The sequence below is a fragment of the Aedes aegypti genome, chromosome 2 (genome assembly GCF_002204515.2).
Source record: "Aedes aegypti strain LVP_AGWG chromosome 2, AaegL5.0 Primary Assembly, whole genome shotgun sequence".
Taxonomy (NCBI): domain Eukaryota; kingdom Metazoa; phylum Arthropoda; class Insecta; order Diptera; family Culicidae; genus Aedes; species Aedes aegypti.
In genome coordinates, this window is record NC_035108.1 from 259,514,243 (window position 1) to 259,531,206 (window position 16,964).

Below are 16,964 nucleotides of genomic sequence, written 5' to 3' on the forward strand. Positions count from 1 at the left end.
TCGATATAGTGGCCACATTATAGCCGATTCTGGAAATTATCTGTAACTTGAAATTTGCCTACCTCCAGGGGCACAGAAACACAAAACCCTTGTCACCCGACCTGACCCAGTGATCCATTGCAATAACTCCGGCCACAGGAACATTCCCGAGAATCTTTGACCACTTTTAGAAACTAGATATGTGTACGAGTATACTGACAAAAAATAATTGGAATCCGTTAAGTATTCGCTGAGCGGTGAGAGTTTTAGTAATTTTTCTTTCACTCAGGCCTATACGGGTTAAGTGAGAACCACATAGCCTAAACCCTATTTGCTCCCCAGATAGCCGGGTTAGGTGAAAGTTTCTAGCTTTGCTAGAAGTGCGAAAATTCTATATATATAAAAAAAATTACACACATGATGTGTTAGCCCCAAAAGCGCTCGATTTTGTATTAATTTACTTTAGAGTGTATCAGAAAAACTGAAACGCTCAAGAGCTCAGCTGCCCATACTCGCAATACAGTCCCATTAGGAAAACCATCATATCGAGAAAAACACATCTAAACATAAATGTTGAAGTTTTCGATACGCCGCTGCTGGCAGTCGAAAATTCTGGTGGCATTACTCAACACATTATCATTGATGTATAAGAATTTGTTCAATAACTAAAATTTAGTTAATGCGATTGTTTTTTACGTGCAAATCCAAGATAAGAGCAAATGGGACTCGCTATCCGAGTATTTTTTCTCGCAAAATGCAAGTATACCCGCATACCAGTCCCATTACTTGGGACTCGCTTACTTTGTTATTGCGGACGATGACATATTTATTTTCAATTTTACAAGACATTCCAAGACACCGTTCCTTTTGAAACTTTTAGGACTCGCATTTTTTAATCGTAAACGTAATTGTAGTGCTGAAGATTACCCTAAATTGGTTGGGCCGGTGCGACCGATCAACACGAACAATTTTCTGGATCCACTTGCTGTTGATGTTGGATTTGAAACGGATCAAGATGTAAAATCGAGAAGTTCTAGAGGCCTGATGTCAGCGAAGCAGTTGGAAATTCAATAGATATAGATCAGAGCGTTAATGATTAATCATAAATTTAATCATGATTAATGATTAATGATTATGATTAATCAAAAATGTTAATCATTAATCACAAAACATCAAAAGTTAATCATTAATCATTATTCATAATCATTGAAATATTATGTTTTAATCATTAATCATTAATCATAATCATAAAGATCGCTAATTTTATTCAGTAATCATAATCCTTATCATAAGTCAAACATATAATCAATCATCAATCAATCATTGAACAAAATCAAACAAATTTTACAAAATTGCCTTCCAAAATAAATTTTTCATTTTTATATCTTATGACATGAACAATGATAGTTTATGCCCAAGGAAGTTCCAAATCCAACCGAGTATAGCATGGCTTTGCTTGGTATCCGCGGAAGTTATCATAAGACTAAAAAGACCCTTAAATATATCCTTCATATAAGACGGTGCATTTTCTCAGTTGTATTTGATTCGAATCCGAAGATCCGGTTGGAAGCTTGTGAGTGGTACCATTCTACATGAAGAGGCAGATCACCAAATTTCGACCTAGCACTAGCTTTAAGATTTGTGAATACTTTGTATGAAATTCCGAAAATTGGCGCAACATTTTCGAGATCAAAAATTATTCCTTTTCCCCTAGTAGGTGATATTCCTGTCAATAGCTCCTCGCTGTTTATGTTCACGTTTGATGTTTGCAATCTAACATCGCCTGCAGATATCCACTGAATATAGCAGAGCATTAAGTCAATCTTGATTAAACATTTGATGATTATAAACAATAAATCATGCTTAAAGCTTTTCAACTTGAAGTGTTCTCTTCAATAATGGGTAAAGTGTTTATGGCTCATTCGTTGCATAGGATAAGGCGTGTAAGTAGCATCCATTCATTACATAGCGCTAAAAATTTGAATTTTTGAACCCCGGGGAAAGCCCTCCTCTCTCCGTCATGCTTTTTGTATAAACATTTTCAAAATTTTGTTTGAGGCTCATACGGTGACAGCCTACCCCTCCCCCTTCGAGCATTACGTAATTTGTGGACGATGCCTTAGGGAGATGCAATTTAATCATTACTTTTATAAATAATCATTGATTAATGGTAAATCATTCAAAGGCTAATGATTAAATGTCCGAAAGTATGCACTAAACGTCTTGAAGTATACAACAAACAAGTTATACATTACATATTTTTTGCGTTCATTAGCAATAAATCTGATATAAAAATCTTTTGAACTTTGTTTCAGCTAATTTTTAATCTCAAACCGTTTTTACTGAAATTTAGATTCAAATCAAGCAAAGGCGGAGATTTCTTTAAAACATTGTTTGAAACAATATTTTCCAGTTTTTCATAAAGATCTGATTAGGAAATTTCAAGCAAATGTTCAAACTGATTTCGCGCAACATTTCTACAAGAATTAAATTGTTTAGTGATGAAATTTCCTTGACTTCCCTGGGCATAGAGTTAATAACTGTGGAAGTGCTCTTAAGAACACTAAGCTGAAAAGCAGGTTCTGTCCCAGTGAGGACGTTAATGCCAAAAAGAAGAAGAAGTAATGAAATATTTGCAGTGCTTTGAAGCTTGTTCAAAAAATCAACTCTCAACTGCTCAAAGACATTTCAATGTACATAATGACAGCTCGCTCGAAGAAGAATTTGCCGGGGGTAATTCAAAAGTGATTTTCATACTAATATTAAACGCGTTATTAAAATAGTTTCAGGACACGGACAATTTTAAAATTTTGGGTTCGGTTGAAACTTCAACGTAGTTTCAGAATATACATAAATACATGATACTCCTAAACAAGCAAATTCTCCCGAATAATTTTATATCTAATACTTCAATAATTCCCTTGAGAATGAATTCAATGGCTTGGTTTGAAAAATTCATGAAGTTCAATATATGGAAAGCTAGGTTTCAGAACTGTCAATATAATGCTTCACTTTCACTTTGGAGTATGGATAAACAACTAATTGAATTTTAACACTTCACTTTACAAAAAAATACTAATAGAGTAAAGTGGGGCAAAAGTTCGAGTGGGGTAAGAGTTTCTTTTTAAGATTTCTAGCTCAATTCAAAACAAATCTTATAAATGTCACGGTGGTTCGAATGCTATTCAAGTAAAAGACTTCCAATCCAAATATCATAAAAATCGATTGAGATTTGGAAAACTTATGGCTATTTGTTGTTTTTCGACGTGAATATTGTAATTTTTGGTGAAAATTTCGTTGCATGAAATCAATTGAAGATAAAATCTTTTTCAATATTTTATGTAAGGGCGTTTCTAGGCCTATCATAAGGTTGCTTTGAGGTGTATTCGTTTTTGCATAAATGCTTGAAAACAATTTTTGGCCCATAGTGGGGCAAAAGTTCGAATCAGCGGGGCAAAAGTTCGACCTATGTATAAAATCACGGAAAAATTTGCAAATTGCCTAAAATCCACATATTATCTTCAAATTTAGTTAAATTAGTCTGATCGGGTGAAAACTGTCACCAAAATTTTACATTTCTACTTAGTTTTGCGAAAAACTGTTGTTTTTGAGTATATTACAATTAACCCGGTTTTGGGTAATTTTTTGATGTAAATTTAGTGTGTATTTTTCGTCAAGCTTAAGTTTACGGCTGGTGTAAAGTATGCCTATCATAAAAGAATCGATATTTTGTGTTTTAGCCAGCGAACTTTTGCCCCACACTAGATTCGAACTCTTACCCCACCGGTGGGGCAAAAGTTCGAATAAGACAATCAATTTTGAAACTGTTATAACTAAAAATGGGTAAATATTTTGACACAAGTTTGTTTAGCAAAATCATAGCCAATATGTTGAAGGTTCACTGTATGGTATTTGTTTTGTTTAAACTGCTATTGTTTTCCTGGAAACTTTGATTATACCACTAAGGTCGAACTTTTGCCCCACCTTACTCTAATCACTAGGAAGGCGAGCAAATACCATTAAACTTCTATATATATATATAGGATTGTATAGAAATCCGAGAATTGGCACAGAATTCTTGTTGGTCAAAAATTCGAGCTATTCCCCTATGATAATATTATAATCACAAGATAAGCAGCATATTAGAGTTTACCGGGGTTTGCTCGCCTTACTAATGAGTTTTTCAACACTCTTCTAACTTGAAGTGAGAGTAGTGTTTGTTCCTTCGACCTTGTCGCTTGCTCCCGCGGGGGCGAGTGATGAGGGCAGGATCAAACATGTCGCGCGTCGGTAGTGAAAAAGTGATCGGTTCGTTAGTAGTGTTTGATCCTTCGACCTTGTCGCTTGCTCCCGCGGGGGCGGGCAATGAGGGCAGAATCAAACTTGTCACGCGTCGTTCGCTCAGAGAAATGAAAAAGCGCCGCGGATCGTTAGTAGTGTTTGATCTATTGATCGTGTCGCTTGCTTTTGCGTGGGCGAGTGATGAACACTTTTTCGGCGTACAATGCGTTTATCGAATAATTCGGTTAGGCGTGATTATATCATGGATCGCATCACCAAACATTGGTGACTCCCAGATCTCTACCTTATCCCACTAACCCAAAATCCTTTCCATGACAACCGTGGAGATGCAGAGGTGATCTCGGTCTCTAGTAACAACGGTAGTCACACTAACATTCCTTCCCTTCCCCGATGACCGTAAGGACGTGGCCGGCGCCGTTATTGACTTTTAAATTTGAGCTCTCGATTTGTGCACATTGAAGAATGGTAAGCTAATCCCAAGCCCCATTCATTAATTCCCTGTGCAACTTCGATTGTTCTGGTCAATCACGGAGTAGCAACTACGAATTGTACGGTCATCTATGCTTATGCTTATGCTTATGCTTACTCTTCTAACTTGAAGTGAAGTGTTGAAAATTAATTACCAATATTTTGAATACTTTCTCCGGGAAATCGACAAACCTTAACAACCCGGCATCCTTCTTTATCAATAACGCTTGAGACATCCGTTTAAAACTTGATATTCATGAAGTTGGATGTGTCACAAGCTACGCTTCACAATGCCACTATATTGACCACTACCTCCAGGATACTGGCTTTTGAACCAGAGCAACTAATCTTGATTTATAATTAAACACTGTGATCAATTTGCCATAACGAAGTTCAAAATATTTTTATAAAGGATTGTTTGTTAATCATGAGTAATATCATCATCATTATTTAGTCTTAGTGTATAACCCATTGGTTGCATACTTCAAGTCGCTTAGTGCATCTTTTCGGGAATTTATCATTAGTTGATGAATGATTAGTGATTAATCAAAGATTAATCATAAAAACAATAAATAAATGACTTAAGATGCCCAAAACATTTAAGTATGCAGCGAATGCATCATCCTCTCGAATTCACACTTCAAATATGAATCTAATAGCTCTCATCGTGATTTTTCAATCATGGTTAACTTACGCTCTGCTCTCGAACCATACTCCTTTAGACTCGGTCTGATAATCATACTAAGTGTCCAGGACCTTCTTATTTTCCGGCATTCGATGTCACACTCAGTTTGACATACCTTGTCGACTGCATGTGCCAATGGCTATGTGCGCATTTCTACGCTGGTATCAAAAGCTTTCCTCTTCATGACTTCGGATGATAAATCTACAAGAGATTTCGTTGTTATAACCGGATCATGATAGTAATGACCGACATGGACTCTACGGGAAGCTTTCTTCTCCAGGATACACGGCAAGATGTGGTTCTATAACTTATCCCGTAAAAAGGCTTACTGGGAATATTTTCAAGTCAAACAAAAACAACCATCTTTCTTGAATAAAACTGATTTGAACCTCTGTAATTTGTATTATATCTACTTTTAATGTGATGAAAACTATGATGTAAGATTACAGAGATCCTTACAGTAATTATAGTAATACTTTTGGTTGAATTTCATCGTAATTTACTAATGGGACTGTTATGCGAGTATATTCAATATGGGACGCACATGGTTTGGTATTTTTTCGCATTTTGTCCATACAAAAACACAATTTTAAGAATGGTACCGAAAAGTACACTAAAAATAAACACTATTCATGGAGCTAACTCAAATGTGTCGAAAATGGAAATGGGACTGTTATGCGAGTATGGGCAGTCAGTAGGTTATTGAATAACAACAACTCATAACAACTATATCGAGAACTAAAAAGAATGGCTTATTCGTAGCTAATTTTGTAAAAATAGCTTAATGTGGTCTGCATTTGCTCTTCATACCTATCCATTCAACAGCACATTAAAATTAAATTATAACAAATAAATTATTAAATTATTACAGTTCAGCTTACAATGCGATTTTTATAGCTTTGCTATTTTCTGCTGATCGAGCTGTGCCGAGTCGATCCCTCATCCTGGTGCAAGAAAACCAACCAGCTTCCGGGATGAGGAGGACGTTACGTGAGAATTATTTCATTTCGCAGTGGAATTTATTGGTTGCTAGAGCAGTTTGGAAAGTTCTGTAAATAAGAGCTCTACGGCTTGAAAAAAAAATCCGGAATCAACTAGACAGAAAGCAATTAATATACTCCTCTGCTTCAATTTAAAATTTTCTCTGGTCATAAAATTTGTGGACACCAGTAATTGTACTTGAAGATTTGTTATGAAACTATTTGGTTGCTTTTGCTTGTTTCCATGCTTACAGGTGTCCGGTTATCCTTACACCGTTGTCAAAAATGTGAGCTTCCTCGAAAAATGGCTATGTGATGCTCAGAGAGGATCCCTAAGAGCAGGCCAAACGGTCGTAGGAAGAAATGGAACGTGCATCGAGTATCGTTTCAGTAATGCACAAGCTTGTTGGGTAAGTATCATTAAATTATATTAGCATAAGGGTAGGTATACCGGTACAGTGATGCAAATTTTTAAATATTGGCATCCCTATGTTTAAACGATTATTATTATGGTAAATAGCATCCTTCCAAAGTTTGGTGTGATTCAGAATAAATTTGACTGTGTACACGCAATTTGAAGCTTATAAGGAGATTACTATGGAAAACGCCATCCTTTTGTTTTTTTCCCTTTATCTCTTCGTCATAATATTCTATGAAAAAGTGAACATATAAAATCCGTTCAGCTACTGCCGAAGACCACATTTTTATTGAACGCCAGGATAAATAGTTATTTATTTATTTTTTTCTTTATAAGTATCATTCCAAACATTACATTTATCTCAACAAAATTTCATGGTACTATGATGGTCCCTTGAAGCAGCTTTCCAAAGGATTGCTGTTCCATTGCTTGATATTTCCATGAGTCGATGGTCCCTTCAATATCGACTCATGGAGGTTGCACTGTATTAGACAACACTATCATCCGAATTTGGTAAAACAAATTTAAGATTTTATAAAAATTTTGTTAACAACATATTACATTTCATTTGCTGTAGCAGTTCAGATTTTTTACAGGTGAGTTGATTTCACCTGCTTATAAGAGAAAAACACGTTTTTAATTTACTTGGCCTAACTTAACCTAAATATATAACGCATTGATCGTGGCAATAGAAGATTGCAACGATTTTTGTCTGAAATTATTAATTATTTTATTTGACATTTGTTCTAATGTTTCAACATTGGAAATTCTATGTAACTCATTGGTACTATACCAGGGAGGAAGCCTCACAATCATTTTCGAAATTTTATTTTGAATTCTCTGCAGAACTTTTTTCCTGGTATTACAACAGCTAGTCCATATTGGTACAGCATACAACATGGCTGGCCTGAAAATATGTTTGAATACCAAAAGCTTGTTCTTAGGACAAAGTTTTGATTTTCTATTAAGGGGGCAGGATCCGTCATCGATTTCGACATTTTCAAAAGCAGTTTTTTCGTTCAAAATCAAGAAAATTTACAAGAAAAAGTGTTCACTGTATTCAATTCTCCAACCACAACACGGTGAACACATTTTCGTCGAATAATTTTCAGTTTTGAACAGAAAAACTGTTTTTGAAGTTTCGATGATGACGATGATTACGATGACGGAGCGTTGAGCGTTAATAAGGGGATAGAGACATTTTACATACAGTGGGATTCCGTTTTTGGCATGCTCCGTTTTTGGCATGCTCCGATTTAGGCACCCCCCGATTTTGGCAACAAAATGGATCCGTTTTTGGCAACATTTTTCAATCCCATTAAAATTTGTAAATTTTTGTAATTATAATCATGTCTGTTGCTTTAGTCACTTGAACAGCATGTCAACTCCACACCGATTACATTCCAGATCTTCATTTTTGTCGATGATTCCCCAAATCTCACCAACTACTAAGGACTCGCGTACGCGCTTATTTACTTCAGAATTGTCATTGGTCATACATAGGCAACGTTTCATGAGACCAATAATCTCCACCAGTATCTCAACTTAAGACCATTCTTTTTTCATAGGCATTCATATTGAGTTACCAGCCCACTTGAGTCTGCCAGTAAGTGATACAATAAAAAAAACACTGTTCTTCAGATTTGGAACAGCTTGTTCGAACAAAGTACCAGCACCGACATAAGAGCAACGAAAAATCTATGACTCACACAGAGTTACAATCATAAATTTTGTCTCGCTGTCTTTATTATTATGGATTTATATACATTGCGTATGTAAAAACACACCGCAATAATATATTTTCAATAATACCATTGAAGCGTGCAATAAATACGACTGAGAGTGTTTTTGCTTTTTGTCTGTGGTATTGGTGAGTATATTGATCTTTCTGCGTCAACTATTTAAAGATACGTTCTCTCTTTTCTATAGACTCTATAAGGCGTTAGATTTGTTAAGAGACGATCCAGAATTCTGTACAAAATTGTTAATCAAGGATACGGGTCTCAACATCATCAAAATGTTCCTTACGAGCTGAGTCTATGAGTTTCCTAACTGTACCCTGGAGAATCTTTAAGGAATTCTTCGTTCTTGTGGGACTTTTCAGAAATTTTAACGAATTCATGAGAATATCTGCTGATTACAAGTGGACACTGAGAGCTTCTTGTGGGATCGTTAGAGTGTATAACTGGTTATGGAGGATTATGTCCAAAATCTGGTGATTCCTAATAAACTCTAGGGCGTCTTTTTAATATTTTCGGCGAACGCTTGAGGGTTTTGAAAAGGTTTCCAGAGGAATTTGAAGAGTGCTAGTGGTAGTGGTAATCAACTTTTATTTTTTTTTCATCGGAGACTTGAGAATTTACGGCAACATCGCAGCGGAATTCCAGGATGTTAACTCATAGCAAAATCCTTAGCAAGATTTTGAGAACTCTATGCGAGATCCTACGGATGCTTGGAAAGATGCTTCAGAACTCAAGCGTTTTTGCTGTAGATTTCTTATGAGAACCTGAATATTCCTATAAGGTTCTTGGGGTTTCATAACAGGATCCTGTAAATTTCAGTTGATTTCATAAGGCTGATGTAAAACATATATCAAGCTGAATTAAAAATTATTTCAAGTAAAAATTAAATTATACACAATTACAAGACATGTATGCATCTTCTCATGTCTATGTTTGCCCTTTTAATACAGTCAACCATTCATTACAAAATGCTTTACTTTATTAGAAACATAAATTGAAGGAGCAATTTTAAACTTATCGAATTTTTCAAATTTTATGCTAAAGTTCAAAAATTAAACTGATTTTAAATGTTCATTTAATTAGAAAAAAAAAAAAACCATGCCGTTTTGCAATACCCAGCGCTTTTGATTCGCAAATACGTCTTTAAAAGAAAACATTTTAGTTTTCGTTTTCTCTCATAGTTTTAAGAAAAAGTCCAGTTCTTCAATAAAAGCCACTTATGCGATTATTGGTTTTACAAGGCCCTCTTATACAAAAATTATGCATAAAGCTTCTAAAAAATAATTGAAGACGTTGTGGCGTAAGAACGCGACCAAAAAATCGTTTGCCAGATTCAATATTAGATTCATAGCATAGTATAACCCTTCGGGAAAATGCTTCGAAGTGCACCTTTTCGAAGTCTCAACGCCTTATGATTCCATAAAAATGATGTATTAACATTGTAATGATGCTTTCAAAACCAATAGTTGAGAAATAAAATTTGAAAAATGGGTTCCGATTTTGGCACGGTTCCGTTTTTGGCAACTGAAAATTTCAACTTTGTTGCCAAAAACGGAATCCCACTGTATTTGTTACATTTGGCTTGAATGCCCTCAATGTGATTTTTTAAAGTTAAATTCTTATCTAGCATGAGCCCTACACAAAAACTTCATCTGACCAATTTATTGGAACCCCTCTCATCGTAACAACATGTCTACCTGAAGGTTTCAAATAAAGAGCTTTTGTTTTATGTGGGAATATTATTAGCTGAGTTTTGGAATCATTAGGAGAAATCTTCCATTTTTGCAAGTACGAAGAAAAAATATTCATACTTTTTTGCAATCGACTACAGATGACACGCAGACTTCGTCCTTTGGCGGAGAGGCCTGTGTCATCCGCAAACAAGGATTTTTGACATCTCTCTCTCTCTCTCTCTCTCTCTCTCTCTCTCTCTCTCTCTCTCTCTCTCTCTCTCTCTCTCTCTCTCTCTCTCTCTCTCTCTCTCTCTCTCTCTCTCTCTCTCTCTCTCTCTCTCTCTCTCTCTCTCTCTCTCTCTCTCTCTCTCTCTCTCTCTCTCTCTCTCTCTCTCTCTCTCTCTCTCTCTCTCTCTCTCTCTCTCTCTCTCTCTCTCTCTCTCTCTCTCTCTCTCTCTCTCTCTCTCTCTCTCTCTCTCTCTCTCTCTCTCTCTCTCTCTCTCTCTCTCTCTCTCTCTCTCTCTCTCTCTCTCTCTCTCTCCTCTCTCTCTCTCTCTCTCCTCTCTCTCCTCTCTCTCTCTCTCTCTCTCTCTCCTCTCTCTCTCTCTCTCTCTCTCTCTCTCTCTCTCTTCTCTCTCTCTCTCTCTCTCTCTCTCTCTCTCTCTCTCTCTCTCTCTCTCTCTCTCTCTCTCTCTCTCTCTCTCTCTCTCTCTCTCTCTCTCTCTCTCTCTCTCTCTCTCTCTCTCTCTCTCTTCTCTCTCTCTCTCTCTCTCTCTCTCTCTCTCTCTCTCTCTCTCTCTCTCTCTCTCTCTCTCTCTCTCTCTCTCTCTCTCTCTCTCTCTCTCTCTCTCTCTCTCTCTCTCTCTCTCTCTCTCTCTCTCTCTCTCTCTCTCTCTCTCTCTCTCTCTCTCTCTCTCTCTCTCTCTCTCTCTCTCTCTCTCTCTCTCTCTCTCTCTCTCTCTCTCTCTCTCTCTCTCTCTCTCTCTCTCTCTCTCTCTCTCTCTCTCTCTCTCTCTCTCTCTCTCTCTCTCTCTCTCTCTCTCTCTCTCTCTCTCTCTCTCTCTCTCTCTCTCTCTCTCTCTCTCTCTCTCTCTCTCTCTCTCTCTCTCTCTCTCTCTCTCTCTCTCTCTCTCTCTCTCTCTCTCTCTCTCTCTCTCTCTCTCTCTCTCTCTCTCTCTCTCTCTCTCTCTCTCTCTCTCTCTCTCTCTCTCTCTCTCTCTCTCTCTCTCTCTCTCTCGTCTCTCGTTGCGATGCTCACCATCACTCACACTTCAAACGAAATCTCGAGTCTGCCGCTCGAACGGACAGTCCTCGGGGAGTTGTGAGAGCACCCTTTTTTGATGGAATTTTACTCGTTTTTTTTGTACTGCATCTTCCTCGCTCATTTTTCGTTGCCTCGCTGCTTAGCATTTTTTCGCTCCCTCGCAAAGAGGCAAAGGCAGCACGCTGCTCTAGAGTAAGTCACCGAACTCTGATGATGTTGAGGAGAATTATCAAGCCTGGCTTCACTTTAACAGATTTATTACCACTGAGAGGCAGCATGCCTAATCGGTGGAGAAACGAAAGAAACTACATTCTTAAAAATTCAATGGGTGCGTCTTATATAGGTGCACGATACGGCCAGACAAAACATACAATCAGAGCCGTAGCGTGGGTTCATGGCGCCCTTGGCGAACTTCCATTTAAGCGCCTCTCAATCAAAACTGTACACATCTATTTAACATGGTGAGAGTTAACGTGAACTATATCATTAGAATTCATTAGAAAAGAATCGTAGGATGCTAGAAATTTAGAACATATTTGATTATTGAGTTAATTCCTGCAGGACAAAACGGAAATTCTTTTATCTATTAGGGCAGATTGCCAACTATTGCACAGACTAAAAACCTGCCAATTATTGAACAACCCGTGTATTCCTTATGGATGTGCAATAATTGGAGTGTTTTTAGTCTATGCTATATTTTGCTATTTATCCTAAATGTTATTTGAAAAATTCCCAAGAATATTACAATTTATATAATAAGAAACAAATATGAAAAATCGGTGTTCTAACAATTTTTTGGTGCCATTTTTAGTAAAATGTTTATTTGAAGAAAAATTCTTCTAAACATTTTAAAAATATTGATTAAAAAAAATAAAAGCTTCTTTATCCGATATTTATATCATATGACACTAATAGTACAACCTTGAAAAAAAAAACCAAAGCCATACGCTTATGTGTTACACTTTTCACCACACTGCTGCCGTATAAGGCTTGCGAGCTTTTCTTAACAGTGTTGTACAAAATACAACAGCACGACTACTGAAGTGTTAAAAACGTAAATAAAAAAAATCATTTTTCATAAAAAAAAAATAGTGCTAAAATTTTTTTTTTTCAATTCACGTTGTCTTGGCCAAGACATTTTCATAAAGTATCATTTAAAAAAGTAATTTTAAATGAATTTTTAAGGAATGGGATACGTCATCTATAGCTTTCTGAAAACCAAAAATGAGTATATCAATCCTACTGATTCCATTTTTTTGTAAAATCAAATGGCTATCAGCTAGCGTACAATATTTTTAAGTGTTATTAAAAATGTACCACTGATTTGGGAAGAATAATTCGCAGAATGCTGTGCGGATTTGGCCGGAGTTAAATTCTTAGAAAACCACACCCTGGATTGAATATGTCATCAAGATGGTTTAAAAAGTTCAAAAGTGTCGGTGAACCGCAAAGCGTTCTATCATAACCACACATAGTTTATATAGAAGACCATGATTATTTGAGAATCTCGACAATTTTTTGGTTGAATCCAGTCAAATACTATGTTAGATTCATGCTCAGTATTTCATGAAAATTTCTTTCAGGATCCATATTGTGATTCATAGAGATTGTGTTTGAATTCAATATGTATTTTCAAACTTTATCATTTGTGTCACGCGTGTTGGCGCCCCCTTAAGGCTGGCGCCCTTGGCGGGTGCCAACCTGGCCAACCGCACGCTACGGCACTGCATACAATAATTATTCATTACGCGCGTACGCTTCTCAATACAGTTTGGCGCGCTGTTGGGTTGGCGCCAACTGTAGAGGCTGCACGCTGACTGGCAGTGGAATATTCCACAGCAGCCATCAATAGATAGCGTCCCTGAGTGTTATACAGTTGATTGATATTATGTACATGCAAATACTATACTATATTCTTCCAAGGAACAATCAGAATTTATTTTATATCAAATATATCACTTTGTATAGAAAACAAAACTGAAAGTTCTCGCGCGCTTTTAGTTAATTATCTAATCATTTGATAAATTGAGCAAAATTTGAAAAAAGCAAGAAAGTTACAAATAGCACTTTATGGGGCCTATTTTGTAAATCGAGCAGATTCATGTGACTCGTCTGTAATCACTGTCGATCAAAGTAAGCATGCATATTTCAGATGTCACCCGTCGACTCCCATAGTAATCCAGTCACATTGAGTGACAACTGTCGAGAAACTCGAGTGACAGAGCCGAGTCGAGCGATTTTTTTGGTCGACAGTGACTCCAGTCGAGTCATTTCGATCGACTCGACTTATAAAATAGACCCCTATGTATGCATAAATATCCTTTTTGCTTGGCAACTATATGATACTGAGGGTCAAGCATGGGAAACACTCACTCAGTTATTGTGTTTCCCTCACTCGCTTCCACGCACAGTTGGGAGCGAGAAAGCCGTTTTTTTAACCAAGCCGAACGTTTCAATTTCCAGTGCCCATTCTGCTTCTTCGGCGAGCACTAAGCGAAACAAAAAACGGCATCTGATCAGTCGAATGCAATACAAAAATTCGGACAAAGGACAAACATTTGAAAAGGGCCCAAGAGGTATTTAGCCTTTATTCAGAAACGTTTCTGTTGAGCCTTTTTTAGCCCGTCCACGCAAACTAACCCCACTATTAGAAAGATTGGTGTTAGCTCTTTCTGATAGTGGTATTGGTGAGCGTGATCGAGTTAAATTGGGTTCAACAGCGGCTTGCAAAGCCAATGTTTACCAATGTCGATGTGCCCTTTTGAAATGTTTGTCCAGGAATGATTGATAGTGAGCATTCACTGACTGGCAGTCCACACCACGGAATGATTCAGTGAGTAGGAATCCTCTCAGTCAGTTCAATGCATTCGGCGAATGGATGCTAAGTGCATTAACTCGTGCCTCGCAGATACAAGTGTATTGGTATTCACTAGACCTGTTCATATTAAAAAAAATGTCCGGAAATCTACCGGTCAAGCAGTATTCGGAATTCTCATGCCAAAAACAATGTTTGGTCAAATTTTCAGCTCATTTGATAAAGATTTCAGTATGCTTCAAGTTGAAAATGTGTTTTTGGGCTTATTTTAAGGTTTGAAAAATCATAACTAGCATGTGGAAAATCAAAACCACTAGCTATTACCACTATTTGAAAGCTAATTATATTCTGTTAAAGTTTGTTGAACACGCTAATAAGATTAAATTGAGTTTTAACATTGTTTGATCCCAATTTGTTCTCCACAGTACCCAGAAATTACAGTTTTCTCAATATACATGGTATATAAAACACCCATTGACATTATTTTGTCAGGCCCTAGTCAACGGGAATCAAACATAATACATTTATGAGTTCATTGAACATCAACAGCTTACATGTTGCTTAAGGCAATAAATTACAAGAAATGCCCAAAGATCGAACACCACATCGCAACCTGATGATAGTTAAATCATGCATGACACATGTACCGAAAACGAATGAATTGAACAAGTTAGCATTGCTTTTTCTTTCCGAATGATGATTGTTTTGATCGCATTTCACTGATCATTTAGAACGATTTGAAAACAATCATCATCATCGACTGAGAAAAGGCAGTGCTAACGTGTTCATTTTTTTGTATTCTTTGAAGCTCACGGTGGTGCTCTTGGCTCACCAACAGTGGATTTACAGTGCGCATCGTACCTTCGTGCTGTGCGTACACGAATTCTCTCTGCTCTTGGAAGTTTTCTTAAAAACTACCTAAAGCAATAAAACAGTACTTTTCAGTGCTACAAAAACAGTACTTTTCAGTGCTAAAATTAAAAACGGTACTTTTCAGTGCTACTAAAACAGTACTTTTCAGTACTATTTTTTCCACTATTGATCCCTTTACGATCCTTGTTTGGACCCGTGCCTTCGATTTTTCGTTGGACCCGTTGGCGAAAGCTAGCGGTGGTAATCCTTCTTGGACACCGTCTTGGGAAAAAACCTTTCGAAGGTCACGTCTTCTTTCGTTTATTAATTAAACATGGTTGCAACAACAAACAAAAGGAAGGGTGAATCTCTGAATTCACTACTTCCTTCCAAAAAAGTGGGTTTTAAAACTGTCACTACACGTGGCAAGAATGGAAGAAAGGGCGCTTCTCCGGAATGCGAACTTTCTTCCAAGGGTGAAACGAATAATTGTATCGAAATGAGCAATCAGTTCGATGCTCTAGACAAATTTTCCGAACACCAAATCGAAGCAGCCTCTAGCCCAGGCTCTTTGATTCAAGTGAGGAAGCATAGAGTGCCGCCTATCGTGGTCAGTTGTTCCGAATTTGGGGGATTTAGGCAGGAGATCTTGAACTCCATTAGGGGAATCAAGGTTTCCTTCCAAATCGCAAAGAAAGGAGACTGTCGCGTTTTGCCGGAAACTCTTAAAGATCGTGAGCTTCTTCTAAAACATCTTGAAGAGAAGAAGCACAAATTTTTTACTTATGACGACAAAACTGAACGTTTGTTCAAAGTTGTCTTGAAAGGTCTCTCAAGTGACTATAAATCACCTGAAGAGATCAAAAATGGAATAAATGATTTACTTGGATTTTCCCCAGTCCAAGTACCGTTTTGATTCATATTACGGACACTTAAGGACTCAGGGAAATACAACCCAGCATAGAGCATACAAAATAAATCATTCTGTATGATTCCTTAGCGCTATCGAGCGTCGGAAGCCCTTTACTTTCGAACGGTGGGTGAAGAATACGCTTCCACAACTTCAATAATTTTAAATAAATCAAAATGTGTGGCCTTTTCATGATTCTTATTCCGGACGCTGCCTCACTTTTGCCTCATATTCCGGGCACTTTGAATCGAATTCCGGACAGCTCATGATAACCATTAATGGAACAGTCAAATCATCAATCGAAATCGTTAAACCACCAAAGAGATATCTAAGGTAGTTGGGCATTATAAATTTTCAAAGATATTTATGGAAACAGTTTACTAAAACGAGCCTTGAAATTGAGAACTTTTGAACAGCAAAAACTGAAACATTTCGCGTGAAATGTTTCCCATACAAAGTAGAGTGTCCGGAATTTGAAGCTGTCCGTAATATGAATCAAAACGGTAATCATTATGAAAAAGAGAACCCAATCTGGCATTGTTCGGAAAGGGCTTTCTCAAGAATTTTATTTAGTTCACTTTAACAAAAAAGAACTAAATAATATTAAAGCTTTAGAAAAAGCAAAACTTTTGTTTGATGTCCGTGTGACATGGGAACATTTCCAGAAACCTGGAGGAAATTACCAGAACCCCACTCAGTGCCGTCGGTGCCAAAAGTGGGGTCATGGTACAAAAAATTGTCGCATGGATGCTAAATGCATGATTTGCGGAGGTTCTTCTCACGCCAAAGACGTCTGTCCAGTGAAGGAAGATACCACCAAATTCATATGTTGTAATTGCGGGGCTAACCATAAGTCCAATTTTTGGAATTGTCCTT

At 37.2% G+C, this 16,964-nt stretch overlaps 1 protein-coding gene across 1 annotated transcript in view; it reads left to right on the plus strand.

The window, feature by feature from the left end:
- Positions 1–16,964, plus strand: part of LOC5577164 — a 40,579-nt gene that overhangs the window by 13,178 nt on the left and 10,437 nt on the right. Inside the window, exon 5 of the mRNA XM_001663201.2 lies at positions 6,669–6,824. Coding sequence (XP_001663251.1) covers positions 6,669–6,824 — 156 coding nt within the window. The remainder of the gene's footprint in view (positions 1–6,668; positions 6,825–16,964) is intronic.